Source organism: Mobula birostris, chromosome 20 (genome assembly GCF_030028105.1).
Source record: "Mobula birostris isolate sMobBir1 chromosome 20, sMobBir1.hap1, whole genome shotgun sequence".
Taxonomy (NCBI): Eukaryota; Metazoa; Chordata; class Chondrichthyes; order Myliobatiformes; family Myliobatidae; genus Mobula; species Mobula birostris.
The window spans coordinates 27,228,022-27,250,654 of record NC_092389.1 but is presented as its reverse complement, the minus strand read 5'-3'; the positions used below and the strand labels follow the sequence as shown (position 1 = coordinate 27,250,654).

Sequence of the window (22,633 nt, the reverse complement as noted above, 5' to 3'; positions counted from 1 at the left end):
CTTGAGAGCGGAGTTGTTGGTGGAGGAAGGGAAGCCCCTTTCTTTAAAAAAGGAAGACATTTCCCTCGTCCTGGAATGAAAAGCCTCATCCTGAGAGCAGATGCGGCGAAGACGGAGGAATTGCGAGAAGGGAATGGCATTTTTGCAAGAGACAGGGTGAGAAGAGAAATAGTTCAGATAGCTGTGAGAGTCAGTAGGCTTATAGTAGACATCAGTGGATAAGCTGTCTCCAGAGATAGAGAGAGAAAGATCTAGAAAGGGGAGGGAGGTGTCGGAAATGGACCAGGTAAACTTGAGGGCAGGGTGAAAGTTGGAGGCAAAGTTAATAAAGTCAACGAGCTCAGCATGCGTGCAGGAAGCAGCGCCAATGCAGTTGTCGATGTAGCGAAGGAAAAGTGAGGACAGATACCAGAATAGGTACGGAACATAGATTGTTCCACAAAGCCAACAAAAAGGCAGGCATAGCTAGGACCCACACGGGTGCCCATAGCTACCCAGGACATCTTCAGGGAGCGGTTTCTCAGAAAGGCAGCGTCCATTATTAAGGACCCCCAGCACCCAGGGCATGCCCTTTTCTCACTGTTACCATCAGGAAGGAGATACAGAAGCCTGAAGACACACGCTCAGTGACTCAGGAACAGCTTCTTCCCCTCTGCCATCAGATTCCTAAATGGACATTGAACCCTTGGACACTACCTCACTTTTTTTTAATATATAGTATTTCTGTTTTTTTGCACGTTTTTAATCTATTCAATATACATATACTGTAATTGATTTACTTATTTATTATTTTTAAAATTTTTATTTTATTTTTCTTTCTCTTTTATATTATGTATCGCATTGAACTGCTGCTGCTAAGTTAACAAATTTCACATCACATGTCGGTGATAATAAACCTGATTCTGATTCTGATGTGCTTACCTCATGAAATGAGCTTCCTTCTACCTCGTAAGGCTGTGGAATGCTTATGCTTTGAATGTATCCTGTACCTCAATTCCTTCTGAAAATGTTAAATCCTAATTCATGCTAAGCCCTGTGTCCATTGATCTAATTTACTTCCCCGTTCTCCATTACATAAATTTCAAAGTTCTCATCCTGATTTTCATACTCTTTCCCCCTGCTCTACTATTCTCCAAAAGCACAGTGTATTTAACAAATTAAAATGTTCCATGAAATTTCACAGCACTACAAGTTAAAACTTGGCATAGGTCTTCGGAAGAAAATCTTATGAGCATGAGGTTTTTTGGGAGCATCTTCAAGGGGAGAGTGAGGTGGAGACATTTAGGGAAGGAATTCATGAACTTGGGCCTAGGTTGTTGTTGAAGAAAATAAAGGATGGTAAGAGGCCACATTCTGGTTTGCCAGCCTTGATACAGTTAGTGATTCACCTTAAGGTGTACCTCAGTTACTATTTTAACACCTGGATGTTCCCCCCTCCTGGAGGGAGGAGAAGATGGCGACGCGATGCAGCGCGCGCGGCCTCTCCAGTGAAATGATATCGTATTTGTTAAATAGGGGCCGTGCACAATTCTGATTTGATGGAGACGGACGTGAGAAGCACGGAGGAACATCTGGAGAAACTTCTGAAATGCCTGGTTCGCTGCTGCTGCTACCGTGCGATCGAGAATCACTGGAGGGGAAGGCCCCAAATCCTCGGGTTTGCCTGTTACTAGTGGCTGGGGTTTGGGGTCGAAGCACTTGGCAGAGATGGTGCTCGGTGTCGGAGGCTCGAAGTTTTCGGACGGACTGAGAGTCGGACTGTGGTCGGGTGCTTCCAGGATGCTGCATCGGCGAGTTTGCAGCGCTGGAGGTTCATGGCAAGGAGAGTTTTCTTCCTTCTACCGTCTGCGTGAGATGTTGGGACTTTCGAGAGACTTTGAGACTTTTTTTTGCCGTGCCTATGGTCTGTTCTTCTATTAAATTACGGTATTGCTTGCACTGTTGTAACTATATGTTATAATTATGTGGTTTTTGTTAGTTTTTCAGTCTTGGTCTGTCCTGTGTTTCTGTGATATCACACTGGAGGAACGTTGTATCATTTCTTAATGCATGCATTACTAAATGACAATAAAAGAGGACTGCGTGTCCTCATAATCTAATCTAAAAAAAGTTGGGCATACTGTACAATGCAATAGTTCTGTGTAATGTGGTGAATCATAGCTTGCGGGAGAAAGTGATTGCTGACCAAATGTTGTTATAATGTCTGTTCTCTGTTTTGCCAGTATACACTATCCCAGGAGACCATCGAGGCACTGAAGAAACCAACATTCGAGGTCTGGCACTGGGAGTACAATGAGGTACCTTGAAGCTAACTTACTGGCACAGCCAGCCACCAAAACGTAGCGGCAGATCACTGAGTTAAAATGAAACTTTTCAAAACTTTAGTTAGGTCACAGTAGGAGTATTGTTTGTAGTTCCAGTCATCACATTACAGGAAGGAGGTGGAAAGGGTGCTGAAGTAATTGCCAGGATGTTGCCTGGATTAAAGAGCATTAGCTATAAAGGAAGGTTAGACAAACTTAGATTGTGTCCTTTGGAGCATCAAAGGCTGAGGAGACCCTGATGTATACAAAATGGTGAGAGGCATAGATAGGTTAGACAGGGTATTTTTCCCAGGGTGGAAATGATAAATACGAGAGGACATAACTTCAAGCAGAGAGGAGGCAAGTTTAAAGCACATTTATAAAGCAAGCTTTCATACACAGGTGTGGTAGGAGCCAGGAACACACTGACAGGGGAGATGTTGGAAGCAGGTATGGCAGCAATGTATAAGAGGCACATGAACGGGCAGGGGATGGGGGGGTATAAACCACAAGCACATAGAAGGGATTAGTTTAAATTTGGCATCATGGTTGGCACAGACGTTCTGGCCCAGATAGCCAGTATAAAGGAAATTGGGGAGTGGAGAGACAGGGGCAGTGGGTGATTGATGGATCGACAATGGGTAAAGGATACAGGCAGATCAAGGAAGGGAGGAAGAGGAGTGATGTTGGGGGACAGAGGCAGGAGACTGATAGATGGAGGTAGATGAAAAAAGCCAGATGGAGCTGGGTAAGTGTCAATAATTCCTCTCCCGCCATAGATGCTGCTTGGCCTGCAGAGTTCCTCCAGCAGAGCGTTTGTTGCTCCAGATTCCAGCAGCTGTAGTTTCTTGTTTCTCCACTGATAAACTTATCTTTCACTTGCACCCAGTTGTCCTTCTCACTTTTTTACTCTAAAGTCATTGTAAGTATTAAAATGTTCCATGATATTTGTAGTCTTGAAACAGTAATATGATATTTCAGATTGAAAAGCGCAAACCTATGTCATTTTATCATGACCCTGGCAAATCTTGTGAAGCTAAGTGCTGCAGTATTGCTCTTTGTCACATTTTTCACTGCAATCATTGTACTAAGAAAGCCACTGCATATAATAATTATAGAAAACATGGTAAATACACAGCAGGTCAGCAAGAACCTGTGGTGAGTGAAACAGAGTTAATTGTTCCTATTGGTGACCCTATACGTAACTCTAATAGGTAAATAGTGCAGATGCTGGATATCTAAAATAACAACAGAAAATACTGGAAATTTTCAACAGGTCCAGCTGCGTCTGTGGGAAGAGCTACAGGGTGAATACTTCATGTCGAAAATAAGCTGTGAAGTTCATCGAAATGGAAGTTCTGATTAAGGGTCTTCAATCCAAAATATCAACTCTGATGTGTACTGGCCTACTGGGTATTTCCAACATTTTCTGTGATTATACTAGGTCAGTCCTGACATCAGCGTGTCCATAGTTCCATCACTTTCCCTTCCAAAGTGAAATGGAAAATAGCCACTTGCATTGACTTTGAGGAAACCAATTTTATTCCCCGGGCCAATTTTATTGCAACTAATTAGTAAAAATGTTTAAAAGAAAGGAATTGAAACTTCTTTAATTGACACTTTGATTCTGGGTTGCCTGTACCAGCATCCTTGAGTGAAGATTGGTCCTTAAATTCTGGAAGTGCCAGAGCAAGCTTAGAAGGTTGGCTACTCTGTTAGAGGTGAATGTCATCTCCATTACCACCTCTGTCAGTCAGCTTCAGGGAACAAAGGTGGCTTTTCATGTTCCCATAGTTCTCCAGTAATAGAAGATGACCTCCAATAGCACCATTACTGTTAGTAATGGTAAAGGATTGTTGGAGGTATTGTAAATCACATTTACATGATACTCCTTTGCTGGTTTAACCTTATTTTGAATGTCTCCGATGAAATATTAGGGTTGGGAATCCATATACACAGATATAACACATTACAAGGGTCACTCAGATGTGTAGTAACTATATTTCATGATCATTGGCAGATGCTCAGCTGTCTTGAGTATATGTACCATGACCTTGGACTGGTGGAAGAGTTCAACATGAATCCCATCATACTAAAACGCTGGCTGGTAAGTTTGCTGCTGTTAAGGCAGGGTTACTATTTATTGGTGCTTTTACAACATGACAGGTTTGGACAGACATGGAGCCAGAGATACATAAAGGCATCAATATATCACATATAAACACTGTCTGCTTTAATTGCTATTTCCTGATGATGGAATGATGTAAGCAGAGCATGAGATTGTGCGGTTCATCTGGTCTGCCAGGAAGGAACTGATGGAGGAGATGCGTACAGTTTGATGAAGATACAGTGCAGAACGGGCCTCTCCGGCCCTTTGAGCTGTGCTGCCCAGCAACCCTCCAATTAACCCTTGCCTAATCACAGGACAATTTACAATGACCAATTAACTTACTAAGCGGGATGGTTTTAGACTGTGGGAGGAAACCGCAGCATCCAGAGTAAACCCACGCATTCCATGAGGAGGACATAAAGACTCCTCACTGATGATGTCAGAATTGAACTCTGAACTCCAGTGCCCCGAGCTGTAATAGTGTCACGCTAATCGCTACATTACCATGGTGCCCCTAACAGGTTTCAAATGGCACAACCCTCGACTGCATTGGGAAAAGCAGAAGGGAAAGGTGGAAAAAACTGAAAGCTCACCTAATGGAAACTCATTTCTCTTTACCATAGCTTGGGTTAAATTCCATTCCAAATATTCAGCTGTCAGTATTGCATTGGCTTAGGTAAATGAAAGTACTGGAGTTAAAGCAGGTTCTGCCTACTGCAGAAAACACACCATGTTAAAGTGCATGTTAACGAACACAGCATATAACTGGGGCAGCCTCTAACTACCCATCTGCAGAAGCTATTGCATTGAATCAAAACGAGAATCAGAATTGGGTTCATTATTAAATATGTTATTTGCAGCAGCACTGCAGTGCAAAGGAATAAAATTACTATCAACTACAAAATAAATAGTGTAAAAAGGTAATAGTGAGGTAGAGTTCATGGACCGCTGAGAAATCTGATGGGATGTGCCATACTAAAGGTTCTGTATGTACAGTATAGACTGTACTGGAATTAGTCAGCAGAGCAGTCAACACTTGTGGAGATAGAGATTAAAAAGATTAATGTTTTAAGCAATGACTTCATCAGGCTCAGAAAAAGTTAGAAATCACATATGTTTTAAATTAGGGAGAAGTCTTTAAGTGTTATGTTGGTTTTATTTGATTGTAATATTTTGTTTCCTCCAATGCTGGATGTCTGTTGAGTCATTATCTTTGAGGAACTCTAAGACTCTATACTTTAAATTATTTAGGTATTCCATAATGTTCTATTACTGCAGCACAAGGAATGGCTTTCCTCCCCTCACATGAAATTGAGTTCAATAGCTCTGTATATAAACTTTAATTGTAGCCATTTCCACATCAGTGAGCATTTTCACCTACCTCCTGATTCCACTGGTTCACAAGAAACAAATCACACACAATATATCAGTGTAGATATGGGTCAACTAAATAGCTAATCAGGGGTGCATTATAGATGAGACATTGATGGAGATAAAGAGTTCACATGAAGTTTATTACTGTCCATTACTTGACTGGGGATATTGATTAATCCTGCAGATTTTTCAAGGTTGCTGCCTTCATTGCTTCTTACACATTTCATTACAGCTTCAAAGCCAATCTGTTGAAAGGCCCTGAATGTTACAAACAATTGCTCTTGTTACGGAAGGAGACTCATAAACATAGGTACAATGACAGACTGGATCATACCTTTATTTATTGGATGTATCTCAGACAGCTCTCCTGCAGAAACTCATCCTACATTGATTTTATTTGTGGGTCACCTTGCATAGGTGGTCTACATTTGAGTGGTCATGAGCAGAATTTGAATGCCTGCACACAGTTTGAGAATTTTCTCCAACCACAGGAGATACAACACCCGTCCCTTCACATCTTCCCTTCCCACCAAGAAAATAATTAGACTTTCCAGCTAAAGCACTGATTCACTTGCATTCTTCCAAACTAGTGTACTGCATTTACTGTTCACAATGTGGTCTCCTCTACGTTGGAGAAACCAAACTTTAAGAGTCACCCTGAGGTTGAAGTAATTCACTCTTTATTTTTCCTCTACCAGAACCTGTCATCCATCTGTGATTTTGATTCATTTTTCTCTCTGTTAGTATAATCTGGCCTGCTGGGCACATTCCAAGTTGATATTAGCTATTCATAACCATGAGTTTAACTTTTACATTAACTCTAATAGAGATTTTCTTTTTGTTCTATCTATTCCTCCATGCTACTGCAAATAGCTTTCTCTCTTTCCCTCTCAGATTTGAAACATTAATGCTCTTTCTCCTTCCTCAGATGCTTCCCAACCCGTGGAGTATTTCCAGTATTTTCGGTTTTAAGTGTGCATGTGCAGATTTAATTTTCAAGGATGCCTCTGTTGTGCCATAGCTGCATTGTTTCAGCTTTCACTGAGTGACACCATGGAGTTTTAAGGAGATGTGGTCTGGAGCACTTGAAATGTCTGGGTGTGACGGAAACACCGTCCCTTGTTTCCATGGCAGCAAATATGCATGATATGTGTGAATTATTATATTTGTGCTGGCTCTCAGATGTGCTCTGACAGTACGTACAGGAAGGGGTTCCCTTCCATAACATGTGGTGTAGTCCTTGTTAGAGTGATTTTTGGGTTTAGGATATATACATTTAGCAATTGTCTTTGGCTATCAGTCTTCACATCTGAAAATGTATTGTGGATTTAATGTGGGGTGCAGCTCTGAACAATGAATTTCTGAAAGCTGTGAATCCCAGTCCAGACAATGCTGATTATAATTCATACGGATGTCGGGGATGTGAAGGTTGTATGTAGCTTCAAAGAAAGCATTGTCCAAACATTGTAAATATGGAGTTGTCTTTTGATGCTTGGCACATAAAGTATAGAGCCTCACATTGGGTCAGCAGACCTTTCCACCAAAAGCATCTCCATATGATGCCTGCTGTACCTTGTTTTGTCGAATAAAGAAACTGCTTTGTATCTACCAGTAATTTTCTCTGGTGACTTCATTCACACAAAAACAGTCCTCCTCCAGTACTCCCCATTATTCCTCTCCTCCTCCTGCTGATATTCTGGTTCCCATTGCTCCTCTGGCTGGAGTCCCTTGTGCAAGGGCTCTGCTCTGAGTTGTGATGGGGGCAGAAAGTGATCGTGGATAAAAAGCCAAGCATATAGTACGTGCTGGAAATCTGAAGTAAAAAAAAAACAGAGAATACTGGGACTAGCAGATCAGGGATTTGTACGAAATACTGATAAAAATATGAAAAAATCATTTTAGGGTGGCAAAGTGGCACAGATAGAAGAGCGGCTATATTATAGTGTGAGAGACTTGGGATCTGTAGGAGCTTGCACATTCTCCTAGTAACTGTATGGTTTCCCCTAAGTGGTCCAGTTCCTTCCCACATTTGAAAGGCAGGTGAGTTGGTGGCTTGACTGGCTGCTGTAAATTGCCCCTACTATAGAGATGGGTGGAAGAATTGGGGGGTGGGGAGGAGGGAATTTTTAAAAATGGGATGAATGTCTCTTTAGCATAAATGGGTGTTTGATGATCAGTGTGGTCTTGGGCTGAAAGGGCTGTTTCCAAATTGCATAACTTGATGGCTTGAGTGAGTACTAGAGGATGCAATTTACTGCTGCAGGCAGTGAAATCTTATCTTATATACTAATGGCATGACGTGCATGGCCTAAATTGTAGAGGTACTTGCTGCGACACTAGATCATGGTTAATTACAGTTCCCCCCAGATACACTCCTGTGAGATGATAAGTAAGATTAATTGCCTAAGAATGAAGGAGGTGTGTGAGCTTCTTGGATAGCTGCCATTGGTCTCCAGAAAGTTTTACTCATGGTAAACAATATCCTGTTAAAGGAGTTAAAGCTCTTCTGAATCACAAAGAGCTTCAATTCTGAAGGGGATGTCCAAAATGTTAAATATGTGCACCTTATAGACTATGTGAAACTTCTGGAAGCCTGCAGAATAGAAACAGCCACACAACTAGTCAGGATCATCGTTTGTGCTGAAGGAAAATTGAAAGCTGAATGATGTAGACAGTAGGAAATTGAGTGTGACACTGATCTTGACCTCAGCTGACAGTTCATAGCATAGTGTGAATTGGAGGATTGTCAATTAGGCGGTTGTCTATATTCATGATAATTGCTTTAGTAAACAACGGAGATGTTACTCCTCAGAGGAGTTGAAGCAGGAGAGCGTGTGGGATTCAGGATTGTGAATGTCAATATTTCCACACTTCTTCCCTCAGGGTTTCCAGCCTAGTCAGCAGCATCTCCAATACTTATCCTGCTGCACAAAATCTTCCAGCTGAAGTGAAAGGAGCCCCAAGATAGCACCTTGGAAAAGGTGTCTCAACTGCTTAAGTGCTAGTGTAGCTCAAAAGAATTACAGTATCTGTGCCTAATAGGAGCAGGTTCCAGATGGTGTATTCAACTCCAGAGAATTCTGCTATGGACTGCATAAGATGGTGAGAATGGCTCTTTAAGTGATGAAGCTACAGACCGAGCTCACAGGCAGTGTTGAGTGTCCAACAACTAATGTTGTTCGGAACAATGTGACTATTTCACTTGAAAAGACTTAAATGAGAAATCACGTCATTAGCTGTGCTACCAAAACAAATGTAAAGTGTGATTTCTGAGAGGAAGAGCCCAGATGAATTCCTGGTGTGAAATGAAATGACCCAGAAAATGCTGTTATTCCATTGACTCTATTAGCCATCAACTGGCATTCACAGAGTGCTAAAAGGAACAGTAGAGCAATTGAATTTCTTGGACGTAATATTTTGAGCAAGTGTACTTTTAGAATCATACTGTTTAGAATTCAGCCACTGTGCTTCTGTCTATTCTTTGAAAGAGCTCCCCTTTTAATCCCACCTCCTCATAGTTGGTGATGCAACCATAAGAAATAGGAACGGAAGAAGGCCATTCAAGAAGCCCATGCCACCATTTTGTATAAGATCATGGTTAATCCTATTTTCTTCGTCTATGTCCCATCCTCTCTCCCCATTAACTTTAATTCCCTGACTCATTAAACACCTATCTTCCTCACTTGTGAATATATTCAAGGCTGTAACTTCCACAGCTTTCTGGGATAAGAAGCTCCAACAACCTAATAATCCTGTGAAGGAAGAAGTTCTTCCTCATTTCAGAATTGGAATCAGAATCAGGTTTAACATAACTGATCTATGTCATGAAATATATTGTTTTGCAGCAGCAGTACATTGCAATACATAATGATAAAAACTATAAATTGCAATAAGGTAATATATAATTTAATTAAATTAAATAAGTAGTGCAAAAAGAGAGAAAAAAAGAAACAAAAATAGTGAGGTAGTGTACATGGTTTCGTTGTCCATTCAAAAATCTGATCGCGGAAGGGAAGAAGCTGTTCCTAAAGTGTTGAGTGTGTGTCTTCAAGCTCCTGTACCTCCTCCTTGATGGTAGCAATGAGAAGACGGCTTTCCTGGGTGATGGAGGTCCTTAATGATGGATGCCGTCTTTTTGAGGCATCGCCTTTTGAAAATGTCCTCAATGCAGGGGAGGCTAGTGCCCATGATGGAGCTGGCTGAGTTTACAACTGTCTGCAGCATATTCCAATCCTGTGCGGTGGCCCCTCCGTACCAGACGGTGATGCAACCAGTTAGAATGCTCTCCACAGTACATCTACTTTCATTCTCAGGCTCTGCCCTCTGGTAACAGCCCTGACAATCTTGCCTCTATTTCTGTCCTATTACCCTTGAAAAGTTCTGATTTGTTTATGACTTTCATTTGTAGTAATTGGGCCTATTGTGTGTTCTATATCTAGCTCAGCATTCAGGAGAACTACCGAAACAATCCATTCCACAACTTCCGGCATTGCTTCTGTGTAACGCAGATGATGTACGGTATGGTGCATCTGTGTGAGCTGCAGGTGAGTAGAGATCGACAACTAGTCTGCACTCTGGCATAACCACATCCACCGACTGATTTTTCTCCTTTATGGTCACATGCTGGGAAGAATAGATCTACAGCATTTTACATGTCTACTTCAAATATAAAGGAGAGATTTAGACCTACAGTAACTCGTAATACATCCCACTTCCTATTAAGAGGTTCAAATGGAGTACTGGAGCATGGTGAAATAAAACAAAAATAAGTTATAGACACTAATAAACACAATAAGGAATTCATAAAATCCTATTTACTCAATGAATGATTACAATGTGGAACTTGCTGCCATAAGGAGTGGTTGAAAGAATTTCAAATTCATTTTGGGGTAATGGAAAACACGATAATAGGAAGTAAAGATGAGAAGGCTATCTTAGATTGGGTGCTGTGTAACAACCCAGATCTTATTAGGGAGCTTAATATAAAGGAACCCTTCAGAGGCAGTGATCATAATATGATTGAATTCATACTGCAGTTTGAGGGGGAGAAGCGTACATCACATGTATCTGTATTGCAGTGGGATAAAGGGAATTACAGAGGCATGAGAGAGGAGCTTGCGCAGGTGGATTGGAGGAGGATATTGGCGAAGATGATGACAGAGCGGAGGTGGTTGAAGTTTCTGAGAATAGTTCACAAGGCGTAGGATAGATATGTCCCACAGAAGAAGTTGTTCTCAAGTGGCAGGGGTAGGCAACCATGGTTAACAAGGGAGGTTAAGGATTGCATAAAAGCCAAGGAAAGGGCACATAAGGTAGCAAAAGAGAATGGGAAATTAGATGATTGGGAAGCTTTTAAGATCCAACAAAAGGCAACTAACAGTGCTATAAGAAGAGAAAAGATTAAGTATGAGGGCAAACTAGCCAATAATATAAAGCAGAATACTAAAAGTTTTTTCAGTTATATAAAGAGTAAAAGGGAGGTGAGAGTTGATATTGGACCACTGGAAAATGATGCTGGTGAGCTAGTAATGGGGGACAAAGAAAGGGCAGATGAACTTAATGGGTACTTTGCATCATTCTTCACTGTGGAAGATACCAGCAATGTGCCAGAAGTCCGTGAGTGTCAGGGAGCAGAGGTGAGTGCCATTGCTATTACAAAGTGCTAGGCAAACTCAAAGGTCTTAAGGTCGATAAGTCACCTGGACCAGATGGACTACATCCCAGAGTCCTGAGAGAGGTTGCTGAAGAGATAACAGGTGCATTGGTCATGATCTTTCAAGAATCACTTGATTCTGGCATGGTCCAGGAGGACAGGAAGATTGCAAATGTCACCCCATGCTTTAAGAAGGAAGGAAGGCAAAAGAAAGGAAATTATAGGCCAGTTAGCCTAATCTCAGTGGTTGGGAAAGGTCTGGAGTCTATTATTAAGGATGAGGTTTCAGAGCACTTGGAGACTAATGATAAAATAAATCAAAGTCAGCATGCTTTCTGTAAAGGGAAATCTTGCTGAACAAATCGGTTAGAGTTCTTCGAGGAAGTAACAAGCAGGGTGGAGAAAGGAGAGGTAGTGGATGTCATTTACTTGGATTTTCAGAAGGCATTTGATAAGGTGCCACACATGAGGCTACTTAACAAGATAAAATCCTATGGCGTTATTGGAAAGATACTGGCATGGATAGAGGAATGGCTGACAGGCATGAGGCAGTAAGTGGGAATAAAAGGGACCTTTCCTGGTTGGGTTCCAGTGACTAGTGGTGTTCCTCAGGGGTCAATATTGAGACCGCTGCTTTTCACATTGTTTGTCAATGATTTAGATAATAGAATTGATGGCTTTGTGGCAAAGTTTGCAGATGATACAAAGGTAGGTGGAGGGGTAGGCTGAGGCTGGGGAAGCAATGTGATTGCAGCAAGACTTAGACAAATTGGAAGAATGAGCAAAAAGATGACAGATGGAATACAGTGTTGGGAAATGTATGATAATGGATTTTGGTAAAAGGAACAATAGTGCAGACTATTATATAAATGGGGAGAAAATTCAAACATTAGAGGTGCAGAGGGACTTAGGAGTCCTTGTGCAAAATTCCCAGAAGGTTAATTTACAGGTTGAGTCTGTGGTAAAGAAGGTAAATGCAATGTTGGCATTTATTTCAAGGGGAATAGAATATAAAAGCAAGGAGATAATGCTGAGGCTGTATAAGACACTGGACAGGCCAAACTTGGAGTACTTTCAACAGTTTTGGGCCCCATATCTCAAAAAGGATGTGTTGTCATTGAAGAGAGTCCAGAGGAGGCTCACGAGGATGATTTCTGGAAATGGAGGGTTTAGAATATGAGGAGTGGTTGGCAGCTTTGGGCCTATACTCACTGGAATTCAGAAGAATGCGGTGGGATCTCATTGAAACCTGCCATATGTTGAAAGGACTAGATAAGGTGGATGTGGAGAGGATGTTTCCTTTGGTGGGGGTGTCCAGAACTGGAAGGCACAGCCTTAAAACTGAGGGGCTACCTTTCAGAACAGAAGTAAGGAGGATTTTTTTTTTAGCCGACGAGTAATGAATCTGTGGAATGCACTGCCACAGATCGAGGTGGAGGCCAAATTCATGGGTTTATCTAAAGGGGAGGTTGATAGTTTCCTGATTGGTCAGGGCATCAAAGGATGTGGCAAGAAGGCTGGTGTATGAGGTTGACTCGGATCTGGGATCAGCCATAATGGTATGGTGGAGCAGACTCAATGGGCTGAGTGGCCTAATTCTGCTCCTATATCTTATGGTCTTATGCTCTTAAGAAGGACCTATTGATAGTGTTAGATGCAGGAGGATGGGAGGTGGTTTGTGTGAACCTTAAACTCCAATACAGACCACTTCCTACAGAATCTGGAGTACTGCCTCAGCCTTAGAATTACCTACACAAACATAAATAATAAAATTCACATGCACTAATTGAGCCAAACTGGTTCCAACAATCTGATTCAACGTTTCTTCAGTGAGAAGCAATGTAGCAACTTCTAGAAAATTGGGAGGAAAGGTTGCAAATTGTAGAAGTGGGAAAATTGGTATAAAAAAAACTGAAAATGACAGAACTTCTCAGCTGGTCAGTGAGCATCTATGATAAGAGAAACAAAGTTAAATCATAAACAAAAGAAAGTGTGCAGATGCTGGAAATCCAAAGCAACACACACAAGATGCTGGAGGAACACAGCAGGTCAGTCAGCATCTATGGAAATGAATAAACAGTTGATGTTTCGGGCCAAGACCCTTCGTCAGGACAAAGTTAAATGTTACAGATTGATGACATTTCTACAGACACTCTCCTGACTTGAAAGGGTCCCTGTATTTTCTCTTCTTATTCATAAGCTATAGAAACAAAAACAGGCTAAACAGCCCAATGAGTCTGCATTGCAGCTCAACCAAGGCTGATTTATTTTCTCTCTCAACCCCATTCTCCTGCCCTTTCCCCATAACCTTTGATGTGCTTACTAATCAAGAACCTATCAGCCTCCTCTTTAATTATACCCAATGACTTGGGGCCACAGACATTTGTGACAATGAATGCCATGGATTCTCCACCCTCTGGCTAAAGAAGTTCAGGACAAAGAGGATTACAGTGGCATGTAATCTTTGGACTGTATCAATACTCAATTGGAAATGTGAGCACAATGTAGTGGCCATTTTCATTGTTGGACAAAAGATGAAGTGGTATATTTATTCAGCCAGATCAATACTTTTGGAATCTAATAACAAAGTATTGACTCATACATCATGCAGTGCTCTTTCAAACAAAATAATATTTAATCCTTGTGTACCTTTCAAACAAAAAAGTCTGTTATTATGTTTTCCTGAGTCAATTATAGGTCAAACCAGTTGAAAATGATATTTATTTTTTTCCATTTTATTTTTATAATGTATCAGACATATTGCATTTTGTTCTGACTGTAGACAATCCATAGCCTGTCTGACCAAGTTGACTATAGTGATGCAAAGGGATTTTAACTGATATTAAAGGGAATTGCATTCAGAAACGCAGTCACGGATGGAGATTTTGATTTGCTATGCAGCTATGCCCACATGCATGTTGGCATGTGCCTCAATGGACTGTGCTTCCAAAGGTGCACTAATTCCATTAAATTCGTATTGTTATCAGTGTTTTGAATGGATCTGCAATATAAATAACTCCATCTGTTTGTGGCATTTATTCTGCTGCCTAACTGAGTTTGGATAGAAGGTATCATCAGTTCCTGTGCCTTGCTGGAGCTGAATCTTGATTGCTGAAGGTTTCCTTAAGGGGAAATCTTGCCTGACAAATCTGTTAGAATTATTTGAGGAAATAACAAGCAGGATAGACAAAGGAGAGTCAGTAGATGTTGTTGACTTGGATTTTCAGGCTGCTTAACAAGATAAGAATCCATGATATTACAGGAAAGATAGTAGCATGGATAGAAGATTGACTGACTGGCAGGAGGTAAGGAGTGGGAATAAAGGGGGCCTTTCCTGGTTGGCTGCCTGTGGCTAATGGTGTTCCACATGGGTTGGTGTTGGGAGTACTTCTTTTTATGTTATATGTTAATAATTTGGATGACAGAATTGATGGCTTTGTAATCAAGTTTGCGAACGACATGAAAATAGGTGGAGGGGCAGGTAATGTTGAAGAAGCAGAGAGTCTGCAGAAGGACTTAGATAGATTGGGAGAATGGGCAGAGAAGTGGCAGGTGGAATATAGTGTAGGGAAGTGTATGGTCAAGCACTAACCTAGGAGAAAATACAGAAAACAGAGGTGCATAGGGACTTGGGAATCCTCATATGGGATTCCCTAAAGGTTAACTTGCAAGTTGAGTCAGTGGTAAGAAAGGTATATGCAATGTTAGTTCCTTTTTTAAAGAAAGGGGCTTCCCTTCCTCCACTATCAACTCTGCTCTTAAACGCATCTCCCCCATTTCACGTACATCTGCTCTCACTCCATCCTCTCGCCACCCCACTAGGAATAGGGTTCCCCTGGTCCTCACCTACCACCCCACCAGCCTCCGGGTCCAACATATTATTCTCCGTAACTTCCGCCACCTCCAACAGGATCCCACCACTAAACACATCTTTCCCTCCCCCCCTCTCTCTGCATTCCGCAGGGATCGCTCCCTACACAACTCCCTTGTCCATTCGTCCCCCCCATCCCTCCCCACTGATCTCCCTCCTGGCACTTATCCATGTAAGCGGAACAAGTGCTACACATGCCCTTACACTTCCTCCCTTACCACCATTCAGGGCCCCAAACAGTCCTTCCAGGTGAGGGAACACTTCACCTGTGAGTCGACTGGGGTGATATACTGCGTCCGGTGCTCCCGATGTGGCCTTTTATATATTGGCGAGACCCGACGCAGACTGGGAGACCGCTTTGCTGAACATCTACGCTCTGTCCGCCAGAGAAAGCAGGATCTCCCAGTGGCCACACATTTTAATTCCACATCCCATTCCCATTCTGACATGTCCATCCACGGCCTTCTCTACTGTAAAGATGAAGCCACACTCAGGTTGGAGGAACAACACCTTATATTCCGTCTGGGTAGCCTCCAACCTGATGGCATGAACATCGACTTCTCTAACTTCTGCTAAGGCCCCACCTCCCCCTCGTACCCCATCTGTTACTCATTTTTATGCACACATTCTTTCTCTCACTCTCATTTTTCTCCCTCTGTCCCTCTGAATATACCTCTTGCCCATCCTCTGGGTCCCCCCCCCCATTGTCTTTCTTCCCGGACCTCCTGTCCCATGATCCTCTCGTATCCTCTTTTGCCTATCACCTGTCCAGCTCTTGGCTCTATCCCTCCCCCTCCTGTCTTCTCCTATCATTTTGGATCTCCCCCTCCCCCTCCAACTTTCAAATCCCTTACTCACTCTTCCTTCAGTTAGTCCTGACGAAGGGTCTCGGCCTGAAACGTCGACTGCACCTCTTCCTACAGATGCTGCCTGGCCTGCTGCGTTCACCAGCAACTTTGATGTGTGTTGCTTGAATTTCCAGCATCTGCAGAATTCCTGTTGTTTGCAATGTTAGTATTCATTTTGAGAATACTAGAATATGAAAGCAAGGACGTAATGCTAAGGCTTTATTAGGTACTAGTCAGACCACATGTGTAGTATTGTGAGCAGTTTTGGGCCCCTTATTTCAGAAAGCTTGTGCTGGCATTGGAGAAGGTCCAGAGGAAGTTCATGAGAATGATCCCACCAATGAAAGGGTTTATGTACCAGGAGAATTTGATAGCTCTGGGCTTGTACTCACTGGAGTTTGTGGGGGGGGGGGGGGGGGGGGATCTCATTGAAACCTATTGAATATTGAAAGGCCCAAATAAAGTGGATGTGAAAAGGATGTTTCCTGTAGTGGGGGAGTTTAGGACCAGAGAGGACAGCCTCAGGACAGAAGGATGGCCCTTTACAACAGAGAAGAGGAGGAATTTCTTTAGCCAGAGGGTGGTGAATTTGTTGAACTCATTGTCGCAGATGGCTATAGAAGACAAATCATTGGGTATATTTAAAGCAGAGGCTGATTGGTTATTGATCAGTTAAGGCTAGGGTCTTGATCAGTAAGGACATCAATGGTTACAGGGAGCAGGCAGGAGAATGGGGTTGAGAGAGATAATAAATCAGCCATGGTGTAATGCTGGAGCAGACTTGATGGGTCGAATGGTCTAATTCTGTTCCTATGTCATGTGGTCTTCCAATTTCCTATACTATCCAGTAACTGAATTAACTTTGTTTTCACCACATGTGAACAGGAGAGGCTTACTCCGATAGATCTGGTGATTTTAATGACTGGAGCCATTTGCCATGACTTGGATCACCCTGGATATAACAATGCGTAAGTTTGAGTGTCTTATGATTATAAAATAACTATCTGTAGCTACTGGTGAGCTGAATTGTTAGGAATTCACTTAACTAGAGGTATTAAACAACATAAATATTAGAAATGGAAGCAGATGGTTAGACAGCTCTTTGAATCTACTCCACCATTTGATAATATTGGAGTTAACTTTCTCACCTGCTTCACAAAACCTTGTTTTCCTTCATGCCCCAAAATCCATCGATCTCAGCTTTGAATATACTGAATAGCTGAGCACCCAGAGACGATTGGGGTACAGAATTCCAGGTTTAAAATCTTTTGTTACAGGAGATGTCTCCTCCTCTTAGCCTCAAGTCCTTAACCTTGATATTTTCATCCTAGGCTTTACATGCTGAGAAAGCAGCCTCTCAGTATCTACCCTCTCAAGTTTCTAACTTTTAATGCAAACTTTAATATTTTTATCCAAATTCCATGAATATAGGTCTATCTCTGCTCATAATTCAGCTTTCTCACCCCAGGAATCCATTTCATGAACACTTACTCAAGCTCTTCCAGCACAAATACATCCTTCCTTGGGTACAGACATTACTCCAATTGTGCCAGTATCAAACTCTACATAACTGGCATGAGAAATCCTGCACATTTTTCTATCCCCTTTCAATAAAGGTAACATTGCATTGACCTGTGATCAATCTATGACATGCCTAAATTCCTCTGTACCACAAAAATTACCAGTGTGTCACCTTTGAAGAAGTATTCTACTCATACTAAAGTGAATAATTGTACACATATTCACATTATTTTTCAGTTTTCATTTTCTTACCCATTTTCTGTGAACAAGCAAATTCTATGAAAACAAACATACCATATTATGATTTTACACACAAACAACTCTTTATATCACAGTTGCTGCGTGCTAAACAATGTCAAACAAATAAATTATTTTTAATTCACAACAAATGCATATACAGCTGAGGAACAAAATTACTGCCAACAAAATATATAATATGGTCAAGTGGATACTAAAGTCGCTATTAGATTAGAAGGCTTATAATATGGCTAAAAGAACAGTAAGTACAAGGAAAGAAGGGTTTCAGATTTCAGCAAAGAATGAGAAGTATACTAAGAAGAAGAAAATAAAATATGTGAGTAAACTAGCAAAGTAAGAACATTGTGAAAGCTTTCAATGATGGTAAAAAGGAGAAGATTATTAAAGTGCAGGTTGGTATTTTAGATTCAGAGGTAAGAAAAATATTTAGTGAGGAATAAGAAAATTAGAAGGAAGAAGATTGGATGTTTAATGGTTTTCTTAACAATAAAAGGTGGAAGACATATTGGAAAGTGAAACAAATTAAAACAATTTATATTTCTAAAATATATACAAAGAAAGTATTAAAATTAAAATTCAATACTTCCCTTGGATCTTGCAGAGTATTTTAGTTTTAAAAGGGCAAATACAAACTACTTGAGGAACTTGTTGGCTCAAGCAGCATCTGTGGAGGAGATATGATACTCAATGTTTCTGGTCGAGATCTTGCATATGGACCCACAGTATGTCAGAACATTTGAGAAATAGACACCTGATGCAGGGTCTCGACCCAAAATGTCAACTCTCCCTCTGCCTCCTTGGACGCTGCTTGACCTGCTGATTACCTCCAGCAGTTAGTTAATTAGTTAGTTAGTTATCTGTCTGTTTATTTATTTATTTAGCGATACAGCATGGAGTAGGTCCTTCCAGCCCTTCGAACCACACTGCCCCAGCAACCCCGAACAAACCTGATTAAACCTAACCTAATCATAGGACAATTTACAATGACCAGTTATCCTACCTGGTACGTCCTTGGGAACCAGTGGACCCAGAGAAAAGCCTGTGCATTCTACAGGGAGGACAAACAGAGACTCCTAACATAACAGCGCCAGAATTGAACTCCAAGCTCTGGAACGGCCAAGCTACAATTAATTTGTTTTCCAAATACTGTTCAGGTATCAGATCAATGCACGCACTGAGCTTGCAGTCCGATACAATGACATTTCCCCACTGGAGAATCATCACTGTGCCGTCGCCTTCCAGATTCTTGCTCAGCCAGAATGTAACATCTTCGCCAATGTGGATCCAGATGTCTTTAAACAGATCAGACAGGTAAGTGGTCACAGTATTTAGGGATATATTGTAAATCCACTGCAGGATTACAAGTGAATAAATACAGAGCCACTTCTTCCAAATCTTTCTCATCAACTATAAGCTTTTAGTTTTTGCTCTATGTGCGCCAAATCCATTTTTTTCATAATGTCAATTATTCAGTCTGTTTCTAAGCATCGTGACCTCTCCACTATAATGCTCTACACATTCATTGTCTTTTAATCTAAGTTTATTTTCAGCAAAGTCCCAATAAGCATTCTAGTGGCCATTGGGATGGTTTAACATGCTGCTCTATTCTATTCCAGATTAAACCCAAGTCAGCTTTCATTTACTTTTGCAGTTATGTCAATAACCTTTTCTATGGTAGTTCAGCATAGTAACTCCACTTTTTTCAACAAGTACACTCTATTTCAAAGCATTGCTCAATTATTGTTGAAAAGTCAGCATGATTGTAATTGACAGTCTTCATGATCGTACATCAACATCAGTCTGTGTTGACCATTTGCAACACGCCCATTTTTAAATCTTCCCCACATTCACATCACCTCCCTCAAGCTCCATCCATGATCCAAGCTCTCAGAAGGAGCAATTTACAGTGATCAATTATCCTATCACATGTCTTTGGGATGTGGGAGGAAACTGGAGCACCCGAGAAAGGCCATGTGGTCTGAGAAAGAATATACAGACACCATCTATTCAGCACAAGATTAAACTCAGACAAACCTGACAATATATTCAGCATCTGATTGAACCTGGACTAGCCCAAATATATGTCCAGCACCAGATTGAACCCGGACTAGCCCTACTATATATTCAGCACCAGATTGAACATAAAAACATAAGAAATAGGAGCAGGAGTAGGCCATCTGGCCCATTGAGCCTGCTCCACAATTCAATAAGATTATGACTGATCTGACCACGAACTCATCTCCACCTACCTGCCTTTTCCCCATAACTCTTAATTCCCCTACTATGCAAAAATCTATCCAACCTTGTCTTAAATATATTTACTGAGGTAGCCTCTACTGCTTCATTGGCAGAGAATTCCACAGGTTCACCACTCCCTGGGAAAAGCAGTTCCTCCCCATCTACTCCCCAAACCTTGAGGTTATGTCCCCTAGTTCTAATCTCACCTACCAGTGGAAACAGCTTTCCTGCCTCTATCTTAACTATCCTTTTCATAATTTTATATGTTTCTATAAGATCTCTCATTCTTCTGAATTCCAGTGAGTACAGTCCCAGGTAGCTCAAACTCTCCTCATCTCTAACCCCCTCATCTCTGGAATCAACCCGGTGAACCTCCTCTGCACCACCTCCAAAGCCAGTATGTCCTTCCTCAAGTAAGGAGACCAGAACTGCACACAGCACTCCAGGTGCGGCCTCACCAGTTCCTTGTACAGTTGCAATATAACTTCCCTGCTCTGAAATTCAATCCCTCTAGCAATGAAGGCCAACATCCCATTTGCCTTCTTGATCGCCTACTGTACCTGCAAACCAACCTTTTGTGATAAATGCACAAGCACTCCCAAGTCCCTCTGCACAGCAGCATGCTGCAATCTTTTACCACTTAAATAATAATCTGCTCTTCCATTTTTCCTTTTAAAGTGGATGACCTCGGATTTACCAACATTGTACTCCATCTGCCAGACCCTTGCCCACTCACTTAACCTATCTACATCTCCCTGCAGACTCTCCATATCTTCTGCACAATTTGCTTTTCCACTCAATTTAGTATCATTGGCAAACTTAGATACACTACATATGGCCCCCTCTTCCAGATTGTTAATGCACATCGTGAACAGTTGCAGGCCTAGCAACGACCCCTACGGCACACCGCTCACCACTGATTGCCAACCAGAGTAACACCCATGTATCCCAACTCTCTGGTTTCTATTAATTAACCAATCCTCTATCCATGTTAATACACCACCCCCAACTCTGTGCATGCTTATCTAATGGATAAGTCTTTTTATGCGGCATCTTATCGAACGCCTTCTGGAAATCCAAGTAAATAACGTCCATCTGTTCCCCTCTATCAACTGCACTTGTTATATTCTCAAAGAGCTCCAGTGAGTTTGTCAAACAGGATCTGCCCTTGCTGAATCCATGCTGCATCTGCCCGATGGATCCATTTCTTTCCAGATGCCTCGCTATTTCTTCTTTAATGATAGCTTCAAGCATTTTCCCAACTACAGGTGTTAAACTAACTGGCCTATAGTTACCTGCTTTTGCCTACATCCCTTTTTGAACAGTGGCATGACATTCGCCGTCTTCTAATCCGCCGTGACCTGCCCAGAGTCCAGAGAATTTTGGTAAATTGACACCAAAGCCTCTACTATAACCTCTGCCATTTCTTTCAGTACCCTGGGATGCAATCTATTAAGACCAGGGGACTTGTCTATCTTAAGGCCCACAAGTTTTCTCAGCACCACCTCTTCAGTGATAGCTATTGTATCATGGTCATCACCTCCCATCACATCCATAACATCTCTCTTTGGCATGTCAGACGTGTCCTCCACTGCGAATGCCAACACAAAATAGTCAGTTAAAGTCTCTGCCATTTCCTCACTACCCAATATCAATTCCCCCTTCTTGCCCTCCAAGGGACCAACGTTCACTTTAGCCACCGTTTTCCACCTTATATAATTATAAAAAATTTTACTACTGGTTTAAATATTTTGCGCTAGTTTATTTTCATAATCTATCTTCCCTTTCTTTATTGCTTGCTCAGTGGTTCTTTGTTGCTTTTTGGAGTTTTCCCAGTTATCCTGTTACCCACCACTCTTGGTGACTTTGTACACATGAGCTTTTAGTTTGATGCCTTCTTTTTCAGAATCAGAATCAGGTTTATTATCACTGGCATGTGACGTGAAATTTGTTAACTTAGCAGCAGCAGTTCAATGCAATACATAATTTAGCAGAGAAAGAAAATAATAATAACTAAGATAAAAAAAATAAATAAACAAGTAAATCAATTACTATATGCGTATATTGAATAGATCTTTTAAAACATGCAAAAACAAAAATCCTGTATATTATATATTTAAAAAAAGTGAGGTGGTGTCCAAAGATTCAATGTCCATTTAGGAATCGGATGGCAGAGGGGAAGAAGCTGTTCCTGAATCGCTGAGTGTGTGCCTTCAGGCTTCTGTACCTCCTACTTGATGGTAACAGTGAGAAAAGGGCATGCCCTGGGTGCTGGAGGTCCTTAATAATGGCCACTACCTTTCTGAGACACTGCTCCCTAAAGATATCCTGGGTACTTTGTAGGCTAGTACCCAGGATGGAGTTGTCTAGATTTACAACCTTCTGCAGCTTCTATCGGTCCTGTGCAGTAGCCCCTCCATACCAGACAGTGATGCAGCCTGTCAGAATGCTCTCCAC

The 22,633-nt window shown here is 41.6% G+C and overlaps 1 protein-coding gene across 1 annotated transcript in view; it reads left to right on the top strand.

Moving 5' to 3' along the window:
* The window catches only part of LOC140185526 (high affinity cGMP-specific 3',5'-cyclic phosphodiesterase 9A-like), a 107,093-nt gene that overhangs the window by 62,302 nt on the left and 22,158 nt on the right, over positions 1–22,633 (top strand). Inside the window, exons 8-12 of the mRNA XM_072238858.1 lie at positions 2,223–2,297; positions 4,324–4,410; positions 10,227–10,331; positions 17,045–17,127; positions 19,093–19,249. Coding sequence (XP_072094959.1) covers positions 2,223–2,297; positions 4,324–4,410; positions 10,227–10,331; positions 17,045–17,127; positions 19,093–19,249 — 507 coding nt within the window. The remainder of the gene's footprint in view (positions 1–2,222; positions 2,298–4,323; positions 4,411–10,226; positions 10,332–17,044; positions 17,128–19,092; positions 19,250–22,633) is intronic.